The sequence below is a fragment of the Pecten maximus genome, chromosome 1 (genome assembly GCF_902652985.1).
Source record: "Pecten maximus chromosome 1, xPecMax1.1, whole genome shotgun sequence".
Classification (NCBI taxonomy): Eukaryota; Metazoa; Mollusca; class Bivalvia; order Pectinida; family Pectinidae; genus Pecten; species Pecten maximus.
In genome coordinates, this window is record NC_047015.1 from 26,405,028 (window position 1) to 26,432,357 (window position 27,330).

The 27,330-nt window shown below is 35.4% G+C and overlaps 1 protein-coding gene across 9 annotated transcripts in view; it reads right to left on the bottom strand.

Moving 5' to 3' along the window:
* Positions 1-18,309, bottom strand: part of LOC117328974 (brain-specific angiogenesis inhibitor 1-associated protein 2-like) — a 61,271-nt gene extending 42,962 nt beyond the window's left edge. For all 9 annotated transcript variants that reach the window (XR_004533087.1, XR_004533089.1, XM_033886684.1 and 6 more), the window contains exons 1-3: positions 18,182-18,309; positions 12,553-12,628; positions 12,030-12,122 (exon numbers count right to left, since the gene is read on the bottom strand). Coding sequence is in view for 7 of the 9 variants with exons in the window: in XM_033886684.1 (XP_033742575.1) it covers positions 12,030-12,122; positions 12,553-12,628; positions 18,182-18,229 (217 nt within the window). In the remaining 2 variants the exon portion in view is untranslated. The remainder of the gene's footprint in view (positions 1-12,029; positions 12,123-12,552; positions 12,629-18,181) is intronic.
* Positions 18,310-27,330: the final 9,021 nt, after the last annotated feature.

Below are 27,330 nucleotides of genomic sequence, written 5' to 3' on the forward strand. Positions count from 1 at the left end.
GTGAAAAACTATCTTTATTCTTAACAAAACCAAAATTGGTGTCTCCTTCCAAAGATTTTGGTGGCTGCGATAGCTCAGTTGGCTAGAGAGCAGGCCACATAATCTCAGGTGAACCGAGGTGTGTGGTTCGATGCTCTTTACTGTGTTTCTCAGGAAGCTGAGAAATGGGCCCCTCTGTGTTGTGTTGGTTGTGTCCTTAGGCAAGACACTCTACCCCAATTGCTCTGGATGGCATGTGACGGGCTTCCCATTTATTGTTCAGTGAGGTATTCACCAACTACTACAAGGAGACCTGCCTAGAAATAAACTTGGCAGCTCACGGGTCAATAAATCCAGCAAACAAACAAACATTCAAAGAGATGATCTTATATTTCTACATATTTTTAACTTATAAAACAAATTTACAGTATTCATACCAAGGAAATATCTTCTTCAACAAGGAACGGTAATATTAGGAAAGTTATCATGTAGGGTGTTTTTTAAATCATTTTCAGGTTACACAATAGAATGAATCATAAAATTTAGATGTATGTATCGATGTTAAAAACATCAATGAACAAAGACAGGTAGAATAAGCTCCGGGCCAGCTGGTGACTGTCTACCTGAAGGATAGATCAACAGAAAACATTTCAATGCAGCTAGGCTTGTCAACTACAAAAGGTATACACATCTGGCATGTTGTCTTTCAGGAGGAAGAAAGATTTCTAAGTTGACAAAGTTTTCAGGAAACTTGATGAATCTTTTACGACTGAATCACAACAACAACGTAATACATCTCTCTTACAAGTCTACGTACACACTCTGGTACTTTCTTCACAGATTCTGCTACTGTAAGTCTTGTTTGTCCTGGGTTTTCTTATCAGTGCATGGTCATCAAAAAAGATGACATCATTAAAGGACATCATGATTAACATTTTCATTTCCAAGTGGGACATATTCCACCTTACTAACATCTTCTCATCATTAAATCATACAAATTATTTTTCGGCATAACCGTATGATATTCTTTTGGCCCCGGATATGACGCGACAGGTGGCGTTACTGGTCAAGATGAAGTATGTGATTGGTCAATGTAGCGATAAATGCAAAATGCACATATGCAGTTAAAAACGAAACAAAGTTAAGATTGAATGCAAGCTGAATAAGTGGATGTATCTTTTCAAATGACACATTAATAAGATTATATTCCTGATTCAAACACAGTCTTATTATCACCCAAAATGATTCAAACTGATACATTTTTGTTATCCGTGCTGAAACACTTTAGTTTGTCAATTTATTTCACCAGCAGTTTCACCAACATTATAACCACAAGCATTAAAACTATGCCGTTTATCTTTTTTTAAAGATATTTCTTGTTAGATATATATTTAATTCAATGTATAATGAATTGAAGATTCTAGCCTTAATTATCAAGATTGATAAGACAATAAAAGCATTGTTTTTTTCATTATTACAATAGATATTACGTACAATATCACATCACATCTAAACATATTTTCTACACCTGGTAGCTTTTCTGATTATCTAATATTGATCAGCACCATTATATGTGTACATATATGATTTGGTTCATTATACTATACATGTATAGCCTTCCTAATCAGATAACATAACGCTTATCAACAGCACTTACTGTAAGAGTGAAAAGTTAAAAAAAAATAAGGTACAGTGTCCTTGATGAAATGTAAGTTATCATTAAAATAGGTGAAATAATTGATAACATTTATAAGTTAAACTTTATAGATCATACATTTGGTTAAATCTCAATTAGGCTAGTATCTCTACAGAAAACTAACACCGTCCTTTAACTGATCGTGTTGTGTTGATTATATAATAGGATATGCCAGACACAGGGTATGAGACAATCCAGAGATGAGAAAAGTTAGCACATTCTGATATCAATGAATTATAAATTGAATTAAAAACATGCAGATGCATAATATGTTTATTTTAAACTGCAGTTTTTATATAATGTCCATACAAGAGATGTGTGAGGGGAAATACTTGCAGTGGTAATACGTTGAGAGATCTGTTATGTACCTGGTACACTACACAGTATCAACATGTACATGCTGATACTGTAAAGCTGATATTCTAGTCTGCAGAATGGTTAAAAAATGTTTCATCAACATAAAACTTTTCACACAAAAATTTTGGAGCTTAATTACAATTGTTTGAAGTTATCAACTTGAATTTTCGAACACAATAATAAGGTCAGGACCATTACTAAACTTTAAAAAGGTTGTTACACTATATTAAGGTCAGTACACTATAATAAGGTTGTTACACTATATTAAGGTTGGTACACTATAATAAGGTCGGTACACTATAATAAGGTCGGTACACTATAATAAGGTCAGTACACTATAATAAGGTCGGTACACTATAATAAGGTCGGTACACTATAATAAGGTCGGTACACTATAATAAGGTCAGTACACTATAATAAGGTCAGTACACTATAATAAGGTCGGTACACTATAATAAGGTCGGTACACTATAATAAGGTCGGTACACTATAATAAGGTCAGTACACTATAATAAGGTCAGTGCACTATAATAAGGTCGGTACACTATAATAAGGTCGGTACACTATAATAAGGTCGGTACACTATAATAAGGTCAGTACACTATAATAAGGTCAGTACACTATAATAAGGTTGGTACAATATAATAAGGTTGGTACACTATAATAAGGTCGGTACACTATAATAAGGTTGTTACACTATATTAAGGTTGGTACACTATAATAAGGTCGGTACACTATAATAAGGTCGGTACACTATAATAAGGTCAGTACACTATAATAAGGTCGGTACACTATAATAAGGTCGGTACACTATAATAAGGTCGGTACACTATAATAAGGTCAGTACACTATAATAAGGTCAGTACACTATAATAAGGTCGGTACACTATAATAAGGTCGGTACACTATAATAAGGTCAGTACACTATAATAAGGTTGGTACACTATAATAAGGTCGGTACACTATAATAAGGTTGGTACACTATAATAAGGTTGTTACACTATATTAAGGTTGTTACACTATATTAAGGTTGGTACACTATAATAAGGTCGGTACACTATAATAAGGTCGGTACACTATAATAAGGTCGGTACACTATAATAAGGTTGGTACACTATAATAAGGTTGGTACACAATAAGAAGGTCAGTACCCTATAATAAGGTCAGTACACTATAATAAGGTCGGTACACTATAATAAGGTTGATACACTATATTAAGGTTGTTACACTATAATAAGCTTGTTACACTATATTAAGGTTGTTACACTATAATAAGGTCAGTACACTATATTAAGGTCGGTACATTATAATAAGGTCGGTACACTATAATAAGGTCAGTACACTATAATAAGGTCAGTACACTATATTAAGGTCGGTACACTATAATAAGGTCAGTACACTATAATAAGGTCAGTACCCTATAATAAGGTTGGTACCCTATAATAAGGTCAGTACCCTATAATAAGGTCGGTACACTATAATAAGGTTTGTACATTATGATAAGGTCAGTACACTATAATAAGGTCAGTACACTATAATAAGGTTGGTACACTATAATAAGGTTGGTACACTATAATAAGGTTGGTACACTATAATAAAGTTGGTACATTATAATAAGGTCAGTACACTATAATAAGGTTGGTACACTATAATAAGGTTGGTACACTATAATAAGGTCAGTACACTATAATAAGGTCAGTACACTATAATAAGGTTGGTACACTATAATAAGGTCAGTACACAATAAGAAGGTCAGTACACTATAATAAGGTTGGTACACTATAATAAGGTTGGTACACTATAATATGGTCAGTACCCTATAATAAGGTTGGTACCCTATAATAAGGTTGGTACACTATAATAAGGTCAGTACACTATAATAAGGTCGGTACACTATAATAAGGTTGGTACACAATCATAAGGTCAATACACTATAATAAGGTTGGTACACTATAATAAGGTTGGTACACTATAATAAGGTTGGTACACTATAATAAGGTTGGTACTCAATAATAAGGTTGGTACACTATAATAAGGTTGGTACACTATAATAAGGTCGGTACACTATAATAAGGTTGGTACCCTATAATAAGGTTGGTACACTATAATAAGGTTGGTACACTCTAATAAGGTCAGTACACTATAATAAGGTTGGTACACTATAATAAGGTTGGTACCCTATAATAAGGTTGGTACACTATAATAAGGTTGGTACCCTATAATTAGGTCAGTACCCTATAATAAGGTCGGTACACTATAATAAGGTTTGTACATTATGATAAGGTCAGTACACTATAATAAGGTCAGTACACTATAATAAGGTTGGTACACTATAATAAGGTTGGTACACTATAATAAGGTTGGTACACTATAATAAAGTTGGTACATTATAATAAGGTCAGTACACTATAATAAGGTTGGTACACTATAATAAGGTTGGTACACTATAATAAGGTCAGTACACTATAATAAGGTTGGTACACTATAATAAGGTCAGTACACTATAATAAGGTTGGTACACTATAATAAGGTTGGTACACTATAATAAGGTCGGTACCCTATAATAAGGTTGGTACACTATAATATGGTCAGTACACTATAATAAGGTTGGTACACTATAATAAGGTCAGTACACAATAAGAAGGTCAGTACACTATAATAAGGTTGGTACACTATAATAAGGTTGGTACACTATAATATGGTCAGTACCCTATAATAAGGTTGGTACCCTATAATAAGGTTGGTACACTATAATAAGGTCAGTACACTATAATAAGGTCAGTACACAATCATAAGGTCAATACACTATAATAAGGTTGGTACACTATAATAAGGTTGGTACACTATAATAAGGTTGGTACACTATAATAAGGTTGGTACTCAATAATAAGGTTGGTACACTATAATAAGGTTGGTACACTATAATAAGGTCGGTACACTATAATAAGGTCAGTACACTATAATAAGGTTGGTACACTATAATAAGGTTGGTACACTTTAATAAGGTTGGTACACAATCATAAGGTCAGTACACTATAATAAGGTCGGTACCCTATAATAAGGTCGGTACACTATAATAAGGTTGGTACACTATAATAAGGTCGGTACACAATAATAAGGTTGGTACCCTATAATAAGGTTGGTACACTATAATAAGGTTGGTACCCTATAATAAGGTTGGTACACTCTAATAAGGTCAGTACACTATAATAAGGTTGGTACACTATAATAAGGTCGGTACACTATAATAAGGTTGGTACCCTATAATAAGGTTGGTACACTCTAATAAGGTCAGTACACTATAATAAGGTCAGTACACTATAATAAGGTCGGTACACTATAATAAGGTTGGTACACTATAATAAGGTTGGTACACTATAACAAGGTTGGTACACTATAATAAGGTCGGTACCCTATAATAAGGTCGGTACACTATAATAAGGTTGGTACACTATAATAAGGTCGGTACACTATAATAAGGTTGGTACACAATAATAAGGATGGTACCCTATAATAAGGTTGGTACACAATAATAAGGTTGGTACCCTATAATAAGGTTGGTACACTATAATAAGGTCAGTACACTATAATAAGGTTGGCACACTATAATAAGGTCGGTACCCTATAATAAGGTTGGTACACTATAATAAGGTTGGTACACTATAATAAGGTTGGTACACTATAATAAGGTTGGTACACAATCATAAGGTCAGTACACTATAATAAGGTCGGTACCCTATAATAAGGTCGGTACACTATAATAAGGTTGGTACACTATAATAAGGTCGGTACACAATAATAAGGTTGGTACCCTATAATAAGGTTGGTACACTATAATAAGGTTGGTACACAATAATAAGGTTGGTACCCTATAATAAGGTTGGTACACTCTAATAAGGTCAGTACACTATAATAAGGTCGGTACACTATAATAAGGTCGGTACACTATAATAAGGTCGGTACACTATAATAAGGTTGGTACACTATAATAAGGTTGGTACACTTTAATAAGGTTGGTACACTATAATAAGGTCGGTACCCTATAATAAGGTCGGTACACTATAATAAGGTTGGTACACTATAATAAGGTCGGTACCCTATAATAAGGTCGGTACACTATAATAAGGTTGGTACACTATAATAAGGTCAGTACACTATAATAAGGTTGGTACACTATAATAAGGTCAGTACACTATAATAAGGTTGGTACACTATAATAAGGTCGGTACACTATAATAAGGTTGGTACACTATAATAAGGTTTGTACACTATGATAAGGTCGGTACACTCTAATAAGGTTGGTACTCAATAATAAGGTTGGTACACTATAATAAGGTTGGTACACTATAATAAGGTCAGTACACTATAATAAGGTCGGTACACTATAATAAGGTTGGTACACTATAATAAGGTTGGTACACTATAATAAGGTCAGTACACAATAAGAAGGTCAGTACACTATAATAAGGTTGGTACACTATAATAAGGTTGGTACACTATAATATGGTCAGTACACTATAATAAGGTTGGTACACTATAATAAGGTCAGTACACTATATTAAGGTTGGTACACTATAATAAGGTTGGTACACTATAATATGGTCAGTACACTATAATAAGGTCAGTACACTATAATAAGGTTGGTACCCTATAATAAGGTCAGTACACTATAATAAGGTCAGTACACTATAATAAGGTTGGTACACTATAATAAGGTCAGTACACTATAATAAGGTCAGTACAATTTAATAAGGTCGGTACAATTTAATAAGGTGGGTACACTATAATAAGGTTGGTACATTATAATAAGGTCGGTACACTATAATAAGGTCAGTACACTATAATAAGGTCAGTACACTATAATAAGGTTGGTACACTATAATAAGGTCAGTACAGAATAATGAGCTTGATACACGATAATAAGCTTGGTACTCAATAATGAGCTAGCTGGTACACAATAATGAGCTGGTATGCAATAATGTCCTTGGAACACAATAATAAACTTGTGGTACATAATGAGTAAGCTTGGTACATATTAATCCAGGGAGAATAAGTAAACATTATAAAAATTAATTGAAGATACAAACAATGCATCATTTTCATATGTGTTATGATTGATGATTTATTGTTAAAGGGTTTTGTTCGAGTTTTCATATCTTCAAAACACAAGAATATTTGGTGACATAATGTCCACAGATGACAGAGGCCACTTCAAGATTAAACACAATTAAACTGAACACCTCTAAACGCAACAGAATCACTGAATGTTCATATCTACTGCTTCATTATAAAAAATGTAATTTAACTAGAGGATTCCTAATATCACAAATACCCCAAATCCTGTTTAATGGAACAACCTTCTTTGGAAGAAAAATATTCATTGTATGTATCTATTTTTTGAGAATATCAAAAGTTTCACAATCACTGCAGTCTTCAAACTTTGGAAATTAAGGTTTTAAAGTTATTTTTTTATATCCAACAATCTTCGATCTTTGTCTGTTAGCTGAAGTGTCAAAGGTAAGAAATACCAACGGAATTGTATGGATTTTTTTGGTGGAGATTCCAAGTTTTATTTGAGGAATATGAAGTGTTGATTTAATACTGGACACACATATTAAATCACCTTGATATTGTATCATTTATCTTTTTTTTTTTCGTAAAGATAAATTGATTCACCTGATACAACAAAAGCTGTGAATTAGCCAATCAAAAGAAGGCATTTGCATGTCACTGTTCCGGGTTTGGGAAGATAACATTTAGCCTTCTACATGCTGAGATTTATAGAATAACTGACAAATAGAATTAACGCCTGATACAGATATTACCTGTACCATTAAACATCAAACCTAAACATGATCTCTTGTCATCAGATCAAAACAAGAGATCCCAGAGGGATCTTGGCGCCCACCATTGAATGATCTTCATAGGTTCCATGTCAGATTGATCTTTTCTCTACTTTTCCCTTCATTTTACTAATCTGTGCAAATTGAGACATCCCTCCAGTACTTTTTAAACAAGGGAATCCTAGCTATATAAGAAATTTGAGATTTAACGATAATGGCTGTTTGTTTGCCAGGTTGTTTTCAGGACAGACTGGTCCAAAAATGCAATACAAGGGACCAAGGGGAACCTACTTATGAAATTTGAGAAAGATCCATTCAGTACTTTGAGAAATAGAGATAACAAACTTCAATTGTCAAAATCCAAGATGGCGGTCTGTCGGCCATATTGTTTTCCAATTGATCTCAAAATGCAATAAGCATAACGAGGCACCAAGGGGAACCTCCATATGAAATTTGAGAAAGATCTCTTCAGTACTTTCTCAGAAATAGCGATAACAAACTTCAATTGTCGAAATCCAAGATGGCTGCCTGTCGGCCATGTTATTTTCAGATTGGTCTCAAAATGCAATATGCAAAACAAGGCACCAAGGGAAACTTACATATGAAATTTGAGAAAGATCCATTCAGTACTTTCTCAGAAATAGTGATAACAAACTTCAATTGTCAAAATCCAAGATGGCTCCCTGTCGGCCATGTTGTTTTCTGATTGGTCTTAAAACGCAATATGCATAATTAGGCACCAAGGGAAATCTACATATGAAATTTGAGAAAGATCCCTTCAGTACTTTCTCAAAAATAGCGATAACAAACTTCAATTGTCAAAATCCAAGATGGCTACCTGTCGGCCATGTTGTTTTCTGATTGGTCTCAAAACGCAATATGCATAACTAGGCACCAAGGGGAACCTTCATATGAAATTTGAGAAAGATTCCTTCAGTGCTTTCTCAGAAATAGCGATAACAAACTTCAATTGTCAAAATCCAAGATGGCTGCCTGTCGGCCATGTTGTTTTCCGATTGGTCTCAAAACGCAATATGCATAACAAGGCACCAAGGGGAACCTACATATGAAATTTGAGAAAGATCCCTTCAGTACTTTCTGAGAAATAGCGATAACAAGAATTGTTTACGGACGGAGGGACGGACGGACCACGGACCACGGACGCAGGGCGATTTGAATAGCCCACCATCTGATGATGGTGGGCTAAAAATATATATCGTTAACTGGTCCTACATGTAAAATGATGATTTTTGATATTTTATCCTTTTTTTTTTAAATGTAATTACAATTAATACATTATATCCCTTGATGTACCATTACGTTATGAAGTCAACGTGATCATGAACAGTTGTATCCATTGATGGTTATGATTCATGATCTCGCTGTCGTAAATGATACACCACACATGTTCATTGCATTATGAACAATTCCAGGAGGTATCAGGTCTTCTAAAACTTCATGCAGGATTTGTTTAGATAGTGGGTATTTACAGGAAATGTAAATATTAGAACATGCACCTCAGTTTGATATCACCTTAATATGTATGTACACGTAACATCTATTTAAATATGGGATATTGACTTAACATAGACTTTTTTAATTTGTTAGGCACCAAAACCAACACTGATTTATTGATTGAAAATTGGGGCAGATCCAGGATATTGTGTAGCATGTTCAACTTTGACTTTGTGATGTGTAATGTTGTACTCCTTTATATCTGGTGAGCTTATAAAAACAAAAAAGAAACACACCACTCCCCTCACCCATCATCGACCCATATTAGTTTATAGGTATACTGCACATAGAATTAGCAGGTGTAAAAAAAGTAAATCTTCTGACATTAGGGCAAGTGTACATGTCTATAAAACAAGCACCTGCAATATGTTGGCCAGCAGGCTTTAATTATCTACGACATACAATTGTACACCTCTGTCAGAGAACAGGGGCCGACTCCCACCCCTTCAGGCCTGTACTCACCTGATACAGGTGTGTAATTGCAATTTTCTGTTGTCACGGTCAGTTTTAATACATGTATGTTGACAGAAAAGATGTGACCTTATTTAGCCACTACTTACTGCTGAAAGTGAAACTTGCATCACAAGCTGACAGGAGGTGGTCAAGCTATTGGTTTTATGTATTCCAAAGTAATGCCACCACTGGGTATCAACACTGGGACCTATGAATTACTAGTCTTACGCTCAACGAATGGAGCTTAGATTCAGAAGTTCATGTAGACCATGCAGTTGCAGGCCGGCCCCACACAGTGTGGGTGAAGCATTAGCTTGTCATTTATTATATGACCCAGTCACTATGTATAGCCTGTTTACCGACTTTGGTGCACATTGAGTATCTATATTAACATTCCAGGAGTTTCTTCTAAAAATGAAGTTTTATTTTTATTGTTTCATAAATCTCACATGAAACAGAAGGTCATACACATGTACATGTAGAATACTGTTAACACCGCATATACACTTAAATATTCCTATTGTCTAGTAAATACAATGAGACCATTACAGCTACTCTCTGAAGTAATTATAACTTAGGTAATATATATAATAGAACTTCAGATGACCCCATACTGTTATAATCGATATATGAATATATATATTTATGAAACACTTCCATAATCAGCATATGACTAACTAATAAGGACAACGAAATGACTCTACCTAGTCTGATTGAGGTACATACATGACTACTCTGATGATAAATACCCAAAATATATTTATACATGGTAACCTTGTAAGATTTGTCCTACTGCTATGACCTTGTAAGACTAGTCCTTATACTGAATTGTGACCTCGTAAGACTAGTCCTACTGATATGTGACCTTGTAAGTTTAGTACTAATGATATGTGACCTCATAAGTTAATCCTATTGATATGTGACCTTGTAAGGCTTGTCCTACTGATATGTGACCTTGTAAGTTTAGTCCTACTGATATGTGACCTTGTAAGTTTAGTACTAATGATATGTGACCTCATAAGTTAATCCTACTGATATGTGACCTTGTAAGGTTTGTCCTACTGCTATGTGACCTTGTAAGTTTAGTCCTATTGATATGTGACCTATTAAGTTTAGTCCTACTGATATGTGACCTTGTAAGGCTTGTCCTACTGATATGTGACCTTGTAAGTTTAGTCCTATTGATATGTGACCTTGTAAGTTTAGTCCTACTGATATGTGACCTTGTAAGGCTTGTCCTACTGATATGTGACCTTGTAAGTTTAGTCCTATTGATATGTGACCTATTAAGTTTAGTCCTACTGATATGTGACCTTGTAAGGCTTGTCCTACTGATATGTGACCTTGTAAGTTTAGTACTAATGATATGTGACCTCATAAGTTAATCCTACTCATATGTGACCTTGTAAGGTTTGTCCTACTGTTATGTGACCTTGTAAGTTTAGTCCTATTGATATGTGACCTATTAAGTTTAGTCCTACTGATATGTGACCTTGTAAGGCTTGTCCTACTGATATGTGACCTTGTAAGTTTAGTCCTATTGATATGTGACCTTGTAAGTTTAGTCCTACTGATATGTGACCTTGTAAGGCTTGTCCTACTGATATGTGACCTTGTAAGTTTAGTCCTATTGATATGTGACCTATTAAGTTCAGTCCTACTGATATGTGACCTTGTAAGGCTTGTCCTACTGATATGTGACCTTGTAAGTTTAGTACTACTGATATGTGACCTTGTAAGGCTTAAATTGTCCTACTAAAAGCTGACCTCGTAAGTTTTATACTACAGATATAGGTGATCTTGTAAGGTTTGTACTATTAATAGGTGACCTTGTAAGGTTTGTACTATTGATAGGTGACCTTGTAAGGTTTGCACTATTGATAGGTGACCTTATAAGGTTTAGTCTTTTTGAAATGTGACCTAGTAAGTATAGTCCTACTGATAGGTGATCTTGTAAGGTTTGTACTATACTGATAGGTGACCTTGTAAGGTTTGTAATACTGATTGGTGACCTTGTAAGGTTTGTACGTACTACTGATTGGTGACCTTGTAAGATTTGTCCACCCGATGTGACCTTGTAAGGTTTGTAATACTGATTGGTGACCTTGTAAGTTTTGTCTTCTTGGTGTGTGACCCTGTAAGTAATAGAATATTAATGTGACCTAGTGAGTGAGGCTGGTACTGACCTACATCCTCTGTGCCTCCTCTACATGTAGACCTTGATATACCGCCAATCTTGAGCAGTGACTCGGAATAAGCTCTGGCTGACGCAGTTAATCCTATAAAATGAAATCAAGGGAATAAAGTTAAACTTAGGGCAATGAAATCAATTTGAGTATGTATAAATATAAGGTCCTCCAGATCTTCAGCAGAATTAATGAAGATATCACCTGAATCAGAAAGTTTGGAACAGTTAAAATAATTATGCAGTTTTTCAGTTTTAATTTTAGCAAAACATAACACTTTAATTCCTTTGATTATAATAACGGTAAGTATAAAACAATAGATCATTTAAGACAATATATATCTCTCAACCTCAGCATTAGGTGTACTAGATCAGACTCCTGTGACTCTAGGCCATTTCATGTACTTTTTCTGTCATTGCAGTCTAGGGCTGAAGCTATATGTCAAATGTGATTGGTTGGTTAGAGGTTGGGACAGGTCATGTGTGACAAACAGTAGCCAAGCTTCTGAAGAATGACAGGTTACCTTGGAGGGCTTTGTGGTAGGCTTTTCCACATAACAGGACCTGTTTTATCCCTGGGTTAAAGTTCTCTGTGAGGCCCTGAAAAACCAGAAAAAAATTAGGACAAGGTAGCTTCCATAGCAAACAAATATTGTATGTCACGAAAAGTGGTAGATGTAGAGAACAAGGTATTTTGAATGGTTTTAAGTTTAGAATTTCGAAAGAAAGTGAAAAAGATGTTTTTTCACTGAAAGCAAATTCTAGGCAACAAGGTATATACTCAGTACACAATTCCAATGGAAGACAGAATTATATGTATGTGTGATCTGATATAATCAGAGCTTGGGAGTCATACTCTCCAGGGTCCACCATATTCATGTGAAAAATATATCTCCATTTTCAGGTAAATGACTCTCAAATTGAATCAATTTTATTAATTAGAAAATATGTACTTCCATTGTTTTATTTTCACCTCATAATTTAAGATATATGTATTGATGATTGTTTTCCTCCAACTCAATCATGCATATCATTACCAACAATAATTTCCTAACGATTATCAGCATATACAAATAAAACACACATAATATTAAAGGTAATAAAAGAAACTTTCATACATTTTTCATTACACATTATATATAGTTAAATCAATTAAAACAGACAAAGTCTTTGTGAGGAAATATCTCAGATCATATATACCTTTAGATAAAGAAATAATTTCTTCAATAAAAGGATAATTAACTTTATCAGCATAATTTAATTTAGATGAGATAATAAATTTATGCATTTGGTTTAAGTAACATTGATACTATAACCTAAATTAGAAATGAAACAAATGTACCATGATGCAAATGTGACTTTATAAACTATTAGCCCTAACAATTCCAGTAGATTATAGATAAACATTTATTTATAGTCTATCACTAGGATTGATTCTAACTTGAAATGGAAATGACATAAAGTACGGAATGTAATCATAACTGACATCACTAGTGTGAACAACATGCATTCCACATGGAATTATATACACATGTCCTTGACAAATGTATATCCTCTATGAATATTCTAAACACATCTGTGATTTATGTACTGTCATGTCATGCAATTTAATTAACTGAACAATTTCACTTGAGAACCATGGCCAGTCATAATTAATGTAAACAAATTTTTTTTTTTAAGAATCCCTTTTACCGTAATAGCTAATGGTTAATGAATATGACAACATGATAGGATTTTTGTGTTGACTATCACTTGGTGTAACCTTTTTAGGTCATAGTTCAATATGATAAAACCATGAAAACACAGGTATATTTAAACCTCTTAATGTACCCACACCTGAACTTAATAAATTTTTATTTCACAAAAAAGTATGTTCAGAGTGAATGTATATATATTTCAAAATGTTTTTCTACTCCATGACAACCAACCTCAAACCAATTATGAAATTACATAATTACACCATTACAACTCGTGTAGACACTGGTATATAGTAAATCCTATCAACAGTGGGCGGAGACTATAATGCAGTAATGTCATTCAATTAACACTGAAGTTTCTTTTACTTCCATCATCAACAATGTAAATTGATGAAGAGAAAAGTTAAAACAGATTTGATCATATTACCAACAAGTATTACTATGATTGTGTATTAAGAACAATTATGGCAGGAAGTGGAGATTACTAAGTGACTGTCCTGTCTTTTCATGGTTGTGTCCATGGGCAAGAAACTTCTCCCCCAACCGCTCTGAATAGGATGTGATGGCATGGGTGGCCCTGGCCTTCTTACATTTTCAGCCACCAGGTACTACAAGGGGACAACTGCCTGAAAATGATGGCTGTTTACAGGGTAATATTTACATTTGGTACATGGCAGCCCCACTATACAACTTTACCAAGCTCACTTGAAGGTTATGAGTCCTTAACTTCCAAACATTTATTATGACATTATTATTATTGTGATGTCATAATTGTCACATTGGCGATAAGGAAGATGACTGTTGAAAAGGCTGTTCCGTCTTTGGCAATAATAATTAGGTCATTCATTGTAGGAGCAAAATTCCTGGATCTAGTCTTCCAAAATTGTTGTCAAATGTAAATAGAGGCATTGAACTGCTGATGAATGCCATCTGGAGAAAGGCAAATAATAGAAATTCAACATGAAGCACTAGCGCACTTCATTAAATTTGCCTTTTCCCAGTTGGCATTCATCAGCCCATAACTTCCAACTGAAAGCAGTTCAATGCTTAAATATACACAACAATAAACATGTCAGACTGAACAAACACTGACAAGCTAATTAGCTTAATTAACCATGAGGTATACCAAAGAACTACTCTATGTAGAAGTCATCCACTGTAGGACTGCGTCCACATTGTTTTATAATCAAGATAAGCATTGGGGTATAGACGCTCTCCAAGATACATATTCACAGATCTGCAGAAATGACAACTTTTTTCATGCAAAAATGCACTTCATCAGATTCTTGTCAAATCTTAAAACCATACCTATTTGTAAAGAGTATAAAATTATTCACTAGATATATCAGAACACATAAACACATGTGACTTGTCCCATGGCATAATTTCTGGCATTTCCATATCACTGTATGGCCATTCAGATGAAGTGTAAATTTATGAATACCTTTATCAATGAAGACTCTCAGATCAAGTGTAAATTTCTGATCACCTATCTCCCCCTGGTAAGGTAAAATTTTCACTGTAAATATATGTATAGGTAAATGTCCCCCTGGTAAGGTAAAATTTTCACTGTAAATATATGTATAGGTATATGTCCCCCTAGTAAGGTAGACTTTTCACTGAATATCTGTAAGGTAAATGGCCCCCTGGTAAGGTAGACTTTTCACTGTGAATATCTGTATAAGTAAATGTCCCCCTGGTAAGGTAGACTTTTCACTGTGAATATATGTATAGGTAAATGTCCCCCTGGTAAGGTTAACTTTTCACAGTGAATATCTGTATAGGTAAATGTCCCCCTGGTAAGGTTAAATTTTCACAGTGAATATCTGTATAGGTAAATGTCCCCCTGGTAAGGTAGACTTTTCACAGTGAATATCTGTAAGGTAAATGTCCCCCTTTTCACTGTGAATATCTGTATAGGTAAATGTCCCCCTGGCAAGGTTAACTTTTCACTGTGAATATCTGTATAGGTAAATGTCCCCCTGGTAAGGTAGACTTTTCACTGTGAATATATGTATAGGTAAATGTCCCCCTGGCAAGGTTAACTTTTCACTGTGAATATCTGTATAGGTAAATGTCCCCCTGGTAAGGTAGACTTTTCACTGTGAATATATGTATAGGTAAATGTCCCCCTGGAAAGGTAGACTTTTCACTGTGAATATCTGTATAGGTAAATGTCCCTCTGGTAAGGTAGACTTTTCACTGTAAATATCTCTATAGGCAAATGTCCCTCTGGTAAGGTAGACTTTTCACTGTGAATATCTGTATAGGTAAATGTCCCACTGGTAAGGTTAACTTTTCACTGTAAATATCTGTATAGGCAAATGTCCCCCTGGTAAGGTAGACTTTTCACTGTGAATATCTGTATAGGTAAATGTCCCTCTGGTAAGGTAGGCTTTTCACTGTGAATATCTGTATAGGTAAATGTCCCCCTGGTAAGGTTAACTTTTCACTGTGAATATCTGTATAGGTAAATGTCCCCCTAGTAAGGTAGACTTTTCACTGTGAATATCTGTATAGGTAAATGTCCCTCTGGTAAGGTAGACTTTTCACTGTGAATATCTGTATAGGTAAATGTCCCCCTGGTAAGGTTAACTTTTCACTGTGAATATATGTATAGGTAAATGTCCCCCTGGCAAGGTTAACTTTTCACTGTGAATATCTGTATAGGTAAATGTCCCTCTGGTAAGGTAGACTTTTCACTGTGAATATCTGTATAGGTAAATGTCCCCCTGGTAAGGTTAACTTTTCACTGTGAATATCTGTATAGGTAAATGTCCCCCTAGTAAGGTAGACTTTTCACTGTGAATATCTGTATAGGTAAATGTCCCCCTGGTAAGGTAAACTTTTCACAGTGAATATCTGTATAGGCAAATGTCCCTCTGGTAAGGTAGACTTTTCACTGTGAATATCTGTATAGGTAAATGTCCCCCTAGTAAGGTAGACTTTTCACTGTGAATATCTGTATAGGTAAATGTCCCCCTGGCAAGGTTAACTTTTCACTGTGAATATCTGTATAGGCAAATGTCCCTCTGGTAAGGTTAACTTTTCACAGTGAATATCTGTATAGGTAAATGTCCCTCTGGTAAGGTTAACTTTTCACAGTGAATATCTGTATAGGCAAATGTCCCTCTGGTAAGGTAGACTTTTCACTGTGAATATCTGTATAGGTAAATGTCCCCCTAGTAAGGTAGACTTTTCACTGTGAATATCTGTATAGGTAAATGTCCCCCTGGCAAGGTTAACTTTTCACTGTGAATATCTGTATAGGTAAATGTCCCTCTGGTAAGGTAGACTTTTCACTGTGAATATCTGTATAGGTAAATGTCCCTCTGGTAAGGTAGACTTTTCACTGTGAATATCTGTATAGGTAAATGTCCCTCTGGTAAGGTAGACTTTTCACTGTGAATATCTGTAAGGTAAATGTCCCTCTGGTAAGGTAGACTTTTCACTGTGAATATCTGTATAGGTAAATGTCCCCCTGGTAAGGTTAACTTTTCACTGTGAATATCTGTATAGGTAAATGTCCCCCTGGTAAGGTTAACTTTTCACTGTGAATATCTGTATAGGTAAATGTCCCCCTAGTAAGGTAGACTTTTCACTGTGAATATCTGTATAGGTAAATGTCCCTCTGGTAAGGTAGACTTTTCACTGTGAATATCTATATAGGTAAATGTCCCCCTGGTAAGGTTAACTTTTCACTGTGAATATCTGTATAGGTAAATGTCCCCCTTTTCACCACTGGAGCAATGCTATATCTCAGTAACACTTGTCACACTGTATTGGATTAACTTTACTCAAAAGCAAAATACATGACATTCAATGTATTCTTGATTAAAAACCTTAAAGATACGTGTTTTTATGATTGATGAAAATGAAGGGGGTATTCCTGAACTGAAATTATACTCCGTGTTCTACTGAACAGTAGGCAATCTACCTTAGGAATGTAAACATGTCTCTGGTTACTTTTATTGATAACGTACCGAGTCAATTATTCTCAATAAGGACTACTTTGAATAAATCTCTATATCTTACAACAAAAATCGATTCATATCAAAATAAAATAGCGTTTACAGATTGCGCCTCGTGTGGCGTGACTACAGCTACTACTCAAAACAGACTTAATACGGATTTGTTGTCATAACGGCTGAGTAGCATCAACTACAGGGCTACAGCTTCTGAAAAGACGACCTTCACATTGGTGTGACTGAAGTACTTTATAAGGTTTACGAACAGACCCGATTCTTCAACTGTGCTTTAATGTAAGCGCTGAAAACGCTATTCAGAATATACACTAACGCAACTTTACGCATTAAACATGTAGACTTCCTATCGATCTAGAGAACCGTTAGGAACACCTAGCGAAAGCTCAACAGGTGTGGCAGACCAATCTCTGCAATCATACACCTACCAATACATCTACAATTGCAGAACGGTAATTCAATTTTCCTCTTACCCTGTATATCGCCTCAGTGTGCTGGTGTACTTCCTCAGAATTCTTCATATTTTATCCGACAAAAAATCACAGGTATCAACGTTACATCCCCAACGTACATACGACAACTAATACCTGCAGCAGACGTGCGCTTGTGTATATATTGTTACCGTTATATGTCAAAGGTCAGAGGTTAATCTACGATGTTATCTGAAGCAGACGACACCTGGCGCGATAAATTCTACATATACATGCTTACCTGGAAACTTGATACACATTCGCTCGTCCAGTGCATTTTTATGTACATATAATCATGTGATCTAACATTTCCATGTCTTTTATTATTATTTCTTGTCTTACTTTTTAGTCTACATTAAACAAAATAAACCAAACCAAACCAAACACAATATGACTTAAGACTTACACATTGAAATTATGACAGAAATGGCGCAAAATATTGTATTGTATACAGTCGACTAATAAATATACATTATAATTAGTTTCAAATCGGGGTTACCTCACGGACATTTGTAGTTATAAAATTTAATATTTCTCTATCTCAGGCAATTTCTACACAAGTGTTGACAATGAGTAGATGTGCAGACGCATTGCGACCCCCCCCCCCCCCCCCCCCCCCCCCCCCCGAAAAAAAAAGAAAGAAAGAAAAAAGAAAAAACCCTACTAATATCAGTTAGTGTTAGGGGAGCTATTCCAAAGGGTTCCATTCTACGGATGGCATGTTTTTAAGATTGTTTTCAGTCATTTTGCTCACCAGTATGAAATACGAAAAAAAGAAAAAAAAACCAGTCTCTAATGTGTCTGCTTCACGAATGGCTAATCATTGATCAATGGACAACTTTAGCGCAGATTTTCGTATCAATATTTACTTTTGAGTAAGCGGACTCCAAGGTTTTCTGGTCAATTCCAAAATGACCAGATATTTCAGATTTCGTGTATTACTACACCGAAGACATATTTCTAAAGAGTTTTTCTCTTTACGTTTCAGAATTTTATATCTTTAATAACTTGATAAAACGATCTTGTAATTCAGTGATATCGTCTAAGCCTTACAGTCTTACGGCAATACCTTGACTTTTTTCAGGGAATCCATGTAAATTTGTATACATATGTACATCTTTCGTTCATAGTCATTCGTGTATCGAATTTGAGTTAAAATAACGGCCATGTTCTTACAAAAAGAAATTTGTTAACCTGATAGTAACTCGCATCCATATGGCGGAGGGCGGAAACGATGAGTATAACTGCAGATGTGAATTATCAATGTTCTTCAACTTTATATGACATTCTGAGTAAGCGTATCGATAGTTGGTTCCATGTAAATGTAATCTGAAGCGACGAGTAAGCGATACAGTGTGTAAGTTGAAGAACATTGATAATTCACATCAATTAATACTCACCGTTTCCGCCCTCCGCCATAGGATGCGGGTAACTAAAGCGACAGTGCGCAGTGCGAAGAGCGACAAGACATTAAGCGACAAAATGAAAGCGCCGGTGCCACACAGTTTAGCAACATAAAAAACCTGTTGCCCTGTCGCATTGCCGGGGTACATTTGTCGCTCATCGATTAACGCACTATAGTATCGCTGTGCCTCTACACATGGTGCATTGTCGCCCCTTCAATGGCACGCTGTCGCATTTATTCTTGTTTATGTGTGTGTTGTGTATGTAGACTAGTGTGTGTTCTGTATGTAGACTGGTGTGTGTTGTGTATGTAGACTAATGTGTATTGTGTATGTAGACTAGTGTGTGTTGTGTATGTAGACTAATGTGTATTGTGTATGTAGACTAGTGTGTGTTGTGTATGTAGATTAGTGTGTGTTCTGTATGTAGACTGGTGTGTGTTGTGTATGTAGACTAGTGTGTGTTGTGTATGTAGACTAGTGTGTGTTGTGTATGTAGACTAGTGTGTGTTCTGTATGTAGACTGGTGTGTGTTGTGTATGTAGACTAGTGTGTGTTGTGTATGTAGACTAATGTGTATTGTGTATGTAGACTAGTGTGTGTTGTGTATGTAGACTGGTGTGTATTGTGTCTGTAGACTAGCGTGTGTTGTGTATGTAGATTAGTGTGTGTTGTGTATGTAGACTAGTGTGTGTTGTGTATGTAGACTGGTGTGTGTTGTGTATGTAGACTACTGTGTGTTGTGTATGTAGACTAGCGTGTTGTGTATGTAGACTAGCGTGTGTTGTGTATGTAGACTAGTGTGTGTTCTGTATGTAGACTAGTGTGTGTTCAGTATGTAGACTAGTGTGTGTTGTGTATGTAGACTAGTGTGTGTTCCCTATGTAGACTAGTGTGTGTTGTGTATGTAGACTAGTGTGTGTTGTGTATGTAGACTAGTGTGTGTTGTGTATGTAGACTAGTGTGTGTTGTGTATGTAGACTAGCGTGTGTTGTGTATGTAGACTAGTGTGTGTTCTGTATGTAGACTAGTGTGTGTTCAGTATGTAGACTAGTGTGTTCCCTATGTAAACTAATGTGTGCTCTCTATGTAGACTAGCGTCAGTTCTCTAGACTAGTGCGGATGTGCATTTCCTCAACGAGTCTTGAACTGAATGAACGTGCAATCGTACTTGATCATGCAAAATAAGTCTTGACACGAGTGGACATGTTCATACTCATTAAGTCTGGACACGATCAGACGTGTACATACTCATTAATTCTGGGCACGATCAGACGTGTACATACTCATTAATTCTTGACACGATCAGACGTGTACATACTTATTAAGTCTGGACACGATCAGACGTGTACATACTCATTAATTCTGGGCACGAACAGACGTGTACATACTCATTAATTCTGGGCACGAACAGACGTGTACATACTCATTAATTCTGGGCACGAACAGACGTGTACATACTCATTAATTCTGGGCACGAATAGACGTGTACATACTTATTAATTCTGGGCACGAACAGACGTGTACATACTCATTAATTCTGGGCACGAATAGACGTGTACATACTTATTAATTCTGGGCACGAACAGACGTGTACATACTCATTAAGTCTTGACACGAACAGACGTGTACATACTTACATGTATTAATTCTGGGCACGATCAGACGTGTACATACTCATTAAACCAGAGCACGAACAGACGTATACATACTCATTAAGTCAGGGCACGAACAGACGTGCACATAGTCATACTCATTAAACCAGAGCTCGAACAGACTTGTACATACGCATTATGTCTGGGCTCGAGCAGACGTGTACATAGTCATTAAGTCTGGGAACGAACAGACGTGTACATACTCATTAAGTCTTGACACGTGCGGACGTGTACATAATAAGACTTGACACGAGCGGACGTGTACATAATAAGACTTGACACGAGCGGACGTGTACAATGGCGTAGCTGCCATTGTCGCAAAAACGCAGTTGCGTGCACATCAATTTTGAAGAAAAAAACAACAACAACAAAAACTCATAATTTCGCCCCACACCCTCATCCACATTTCCAAGAAAAATACTTATAAACATAGGACGGCTTTCATCAGGAGAGATCGACTTGCTGGTCAACATCCAGGCACGGGGTCTAATGGTTACTTTTATTTTTAATTTACCTAGTTATTGGCAGCATTTAGGCCTATTATTTAAGAGCGACCTATATAATTTAAGTGTAACATAAATAATGTACATGTATATGTTTTGAATCACATGTAACATCGATTCAAGCCTCTCTCTCTCTCTCCAATAAAATACTAACGTTACATAATATGTTATTTAAGAAGAAGCTCGGGACTTTCATTTCTGCGATTAAACACAAAGCTATTATAGTACAAAATGTAAATGTTGCGGGTTGAAGGTTGATATTCGATGATGACATCCCAACTTTGTATAGTGATACATTTACCTCTCGGTACCTACGTACGTCGGTTCTATCACCAGTCCAACAGTACGACATGAGTCTTACATGTGTTAATTTTGGCTAGTCTTGGCGAGGAAAGTAGAAGTTCTATTTCCATATAAAATCAAGTGAAATAAAGGACTTTATTAAAAATCACATACGGTACCTCGAACACCTTATATATTAGAACGAACATTCATATCCTGCCTACACTGCTCTCCGACAGGGCCATCTGTCAGAAATTGTCCGTCCGTCGTCCAGAGCTACGTTATCGCAGCTACTTAGATATTAGAGTAAAACACGCGTGCCAAATTAAAAATGTGTATATGTTTTTGCGCCATTTTAAATTCAGGAGAACACGTCTAAAAGTTCTGCACATCCACGGGGACATCAAAATAAACAATGACGATGCGGTTAACATTTTTGACGGTTAAAAAGACAGAAAATGATTTTGCATTAGATTCAATTTAGATCAAATATATTGCATACAGTGCATTAATTTATTTTAAAATGAATCTTATTATTGCAAGCAGCAGAATCATTATTTGATGAGGACTTTAATAGCAACTTTAAACTGTAAATTTTAAACGGCAGCCTGTGAATGAGACAGCAATTATGTTTGCATGTGTTATCAGTTCATTTTTTATTCTGACTTTGGGTTAAAAGATACGTTTCAATGGGAAAAATCAATCCAATTTTCACCCAATGTAAATATGCTATGATTCGGTAAAATCTATTCTATGGCCTTTCAGGAAGCAATTTTTTTGGTGGGGGACAACACTTGCTCAATAAGTCTTGACACGTGCGGAGGTGTACATACCCAATAAGTCTTGACACGTGCGGACGTGTACATACCCAATAAGTATTGACACGTGCGGACGTGTACATACCCAATAAGTCTTGACACGAACGGACGTGTACATACCCAATAAGTCTTGACACGTGCGGACGTGAACATACCCAATAAGTCTTGACACGAACGGACGTACGGATGTGCACTTGCTCAATAAATCTTAATATGAGTGGGCATGTTCTAATCTACTAATCTAATCAACAAGCATTTTTCGAGTGTGAATTTAGAAACCGAGATAATATACATGTAAGAGTAGTTTTTTGTTGCCTATGTTTAAATATTCAAATGAGGATCTCAAATCCTTGTTAATCGCAACAATTGGACGAGAGTAACAACGTATGTACATTACTACGGTATGCGTTTAGTGGCCATGACTAAATGAGTTGCCTCCCCTTTGCTGTTTCCTCGATGGCTTTACGGTACTACACGTTATATGAAATGAAATACTTATCAATACGTGTTATTAAAAGTAAGTCAAGTCACCAAGATTTTTCAAGTGATTTTCGCAATTCTGAATGTAGGAACACCAAAATCCTATTTACGCTCCAAACGTACTTTCAACTTGGATTACTGTAATATCAGTGTGCGTATATGTGTTTCAGGATGGAGTTTTGGTATCGGTTGTTATGTGGGGTGTTTGTCGCTACTTCCTCTCCATGACTTCATTTTGTCATACTTGTACAACACTATATTCTTGTTATACTACGGACAGTCTGAGCTCCCACAGCACTATACCCTCCAGCTACCCAGCACTTAATAAAATGATCGTAGTGCAGTATAATACTCTTACAATCTCTTGAAATACAGATTTTTTGCCTGTCTGTGTGTCTGTCTGTCTTTGAGTCTGTCTGTATGTCTGTGAGTCTCTGTCTGTCAGTGTGTCTGTTTTCCTGTCTGTCTGTGTATCTTCCTGTCTGTACCTATGTGCGTTCACACTCGTCCGTTTTTGCGTGAATATGCTTGCGGTACCAACATGATTATTATGCATATACTATATACCGTTTTTCATAGTTGCTTACATTTGATTAATGCGATACAAGTAGTCAAAAATGTTGTTAAGTCCCTAATAGGAATAAATGTATGTATATATGTTATGGTTTTTGCATCAAACTTTTTAAATATATCGTCCGGTCCGTAAGTGATTAAATATTTCGGTCGGGTAAGGCAGGTTTTATTATATGATAGTCTAAATGTTAAAATAGTTATTTTATGTCTTATGACATTGATAACTCTGTTTACCAAATACTAGCTGTACGATTTAACTTGTGGATAGGACAATGTTGATTGTTGTATTATTCCGCTGATAATGTCAACTTCTCCATCGTGTTTCTCAACGAACTCCATCTCTATATATAAAACTAGTCAATGTATTTTACTTATTATTAGTACCTTTTCTTTAGCTCAGACATGAATGACTTTAAAAACGTCTGCTATTGGAGAGTCGATGTATGTCCCTTACTGTTGTGTGAAGGCTAATCATTATTATGTTCTAAACCCGAACACAAATGTACATAATTATTATGCTACAAATTAGTCAAATGTTGCTCATGGCTATTCTTATCGTGATGTGTATCAATATTAATTACAATGTAAACGTGGAAGACACTGGTTTTAGATTCATTTATCTCTTCTACGTTTTTGGCATTACCATCAGCTACAATAACTCATAGATATAAAACCGCTCTCTCCTACGACAAATCCGTTATATTACCGTGTATTCTGTATGTTACTGCTGTAAACTTGATATTTATGTTTAGATTGTGTACCTTACCCGTGTTCATAGTACTAAGTATACTGATTGATATTGAATGTAAACATGTGATAACGGGTAAACGTATAAAGCACACTACAATGAAATATAGTGTTAAAATTGTTGCTTTATTTTGCAATGCTGCAATGTTCAGTATAATTATTTTTTTATTTGCATTACTTTTATTATGTGGTGATATAGAAACTAATCCTGGCCCTATTGAAGATAATATTAGTATTGTTCATTATAATGTCCAAAGCATTCTACAAAAAATTGACACAATTTTTTCCGAGTTAGATGACTTTGATATACTAGCTTTTACTGAAACATGGCTTAATCCTACAACCAAGTTATCTGATGAACTAGTGCATGGCGATTTTCATCAGTGGTTTTGTTGCAGTAGACAACACCAGCTTGGTGGGGGTGTTGCTGTTTACGTGAAATAGAAAACATTTTTGTAAAAAAAAGACCAGATCTTGAGGTAAATAATATCGAATGTGTATGGCTCGAACTACGTATTAAAAGCCGGAAAGTACTATTGGGTACTTTTTATCGTCCTCCAAATTTTGCAGTAGAGCAGTGGAACCTTATAGGTCACTCGATCGATTCGGCGTATAATACAGGTATAGATAATATTTTAGTGACAGGTGACCTGAACGAAAACATGTTATCCGTCAATAGCCATAACCTTAAAGATATTATTTACCAATTTAACTTAAAACAGTTGATTTCTGAACCTACTAACTTCACAGAAAACTCTAGTACACTCTTAGATGTCTTCTTAGTAAATAACAGTGACATTGTTGAAAACTGTTATGTTGGAGATCCATTTCTTGGTTGTAACCAAAGATACCATTGTCCAATTTATGCAAAATTAATATTTACTAAACCACCACATGTTAAATGTCAAAAACGCGAAATATTTTTGTATGAAAAATGTGATTTCGTTGACTATCGCGGCACGCTATCAGCATTAAATTGGGATAATTTGGTTGAACAAACTGTTAATAACGCTTCCAAAGGGCCTGTTTCCAGTAATGTTAATTCTCCATAGGAACCTGCCTCCGTATAATTTCTTATCTAGCTCAACTACAGTTTTTTTTCCGCATAATAATTTTACACCTTTCCGGCACCCAGATTTCATAATGTAAGTGAAAATGTATTTTTATAAAGTTGTCATTTTGAGCATCAAAGACATAAGGTCGTAAATAAAAGAAGGTTATCTCGAAATTGTAATTCGCAACATAGTATAAATTTCTTTTGATAAATATTTCCAAAACATCGTGTTTATTCATAAAACATAAAACAAAAATTTTCTCGTATGAAAATGCACTTGCAGAGACACAATTATGAAGAAAAATGCCATAAAATTGCAATTTTCTCCCGTTATATAGTTTTGGATGCAAATTTCCATCACAAAATCGGATAGAGCTTTACTTGTTTTATATGTGTACTAAAAATCAGCTAATTCCATGTGGTGGAACGTTCTCATATCGCCGCCTGATGTGGTTGTAAATTGAAAGAAAAGGGGAAATGAGTAACAACCTTGTCTGAAACCCCATTATATAGCTTATTATATACAAAATTTTATATTGAATATCAGAGCGGATATTTTCATGACAGTTTTATGATATCTAACGACTAAATAAACAGTATCGATATAAAGATTTACACTGAGGACACCCTGATACATGAATACTGTTCTATCTCAAGTTGTCCTCTTTTGAATTTTCTGATCGTGTGGCCTTGTACATTTATCCGTATCTTCTTGTCTTTGTCAATACGTTTACGGAATCATTGACTCGACGCTAGCTATTCTTGTCTCACTTTCCTTGTTTTATTGTCCCATCTCCAAAGCGTTGTGGCTCTGTCAGGGTTGGGACCCTGACTTGTCTCACTTTCTTTGTGCCTGCCGACCACGCAATCGTTCCATTGCGTTCAGGTTCAGTGTGCCAGATAGATCAGGGACAGAGCTAACGTTTCTCCATGCCATCTTATCAGAGAATATGTCAAGGTCATGACCTCGCTATGGGATAAAGAAAATGTCGAAAAAAAATTTCTCGATCTGAGAATTTTCTTCACCGTAAATAAAAGAGTATGATGCACTGAGACGGAATTTGAAATTTTTTTGATCATCGGATAAAAAAAAGACGGAGATATGGCACTTTGAAAATTTCAAAGTTTTCCCCGCCAAAATTCAAAACTCGAGCAAAAATGCCTAATTTTTTCCCAGCTCCTTCATTTAAACACATACAGACTTGATATTTGGCACAATTATGGAACGTAAGAGTGGCTACAAAAGAAGTTATTTTTCACTGACCTTGAACTTTATTCAAGGTCAAATAATAAATAAAAAAAAAATTAAACAAAAATTCTTTTGAATCAGGTTCTTTGTTCGTTCGTTTTTTTCCTTAAACAATCAATGCATCTTGTAGTTCATTGGCGGGGCTCACGTTTTCCTGCGATATGTTATCAGAAAATATGTCAAGGTCAAGGTCTAAGCGCGAGATCAAATCAAGGTCAAAAATTTAAAATTCAAAATGAGTTAATTTTTTGACTGCATTACAAAGTGCATGATTAATGAAGACGAACGGTGCAAGTTTTATGGTCGTGCGATAAAAAATGACGTAGAAATGGCACTTTGAAAAATGTTTGATTTCCCGCCAAAATTCAAATTTCTCCAAAAAATGCAC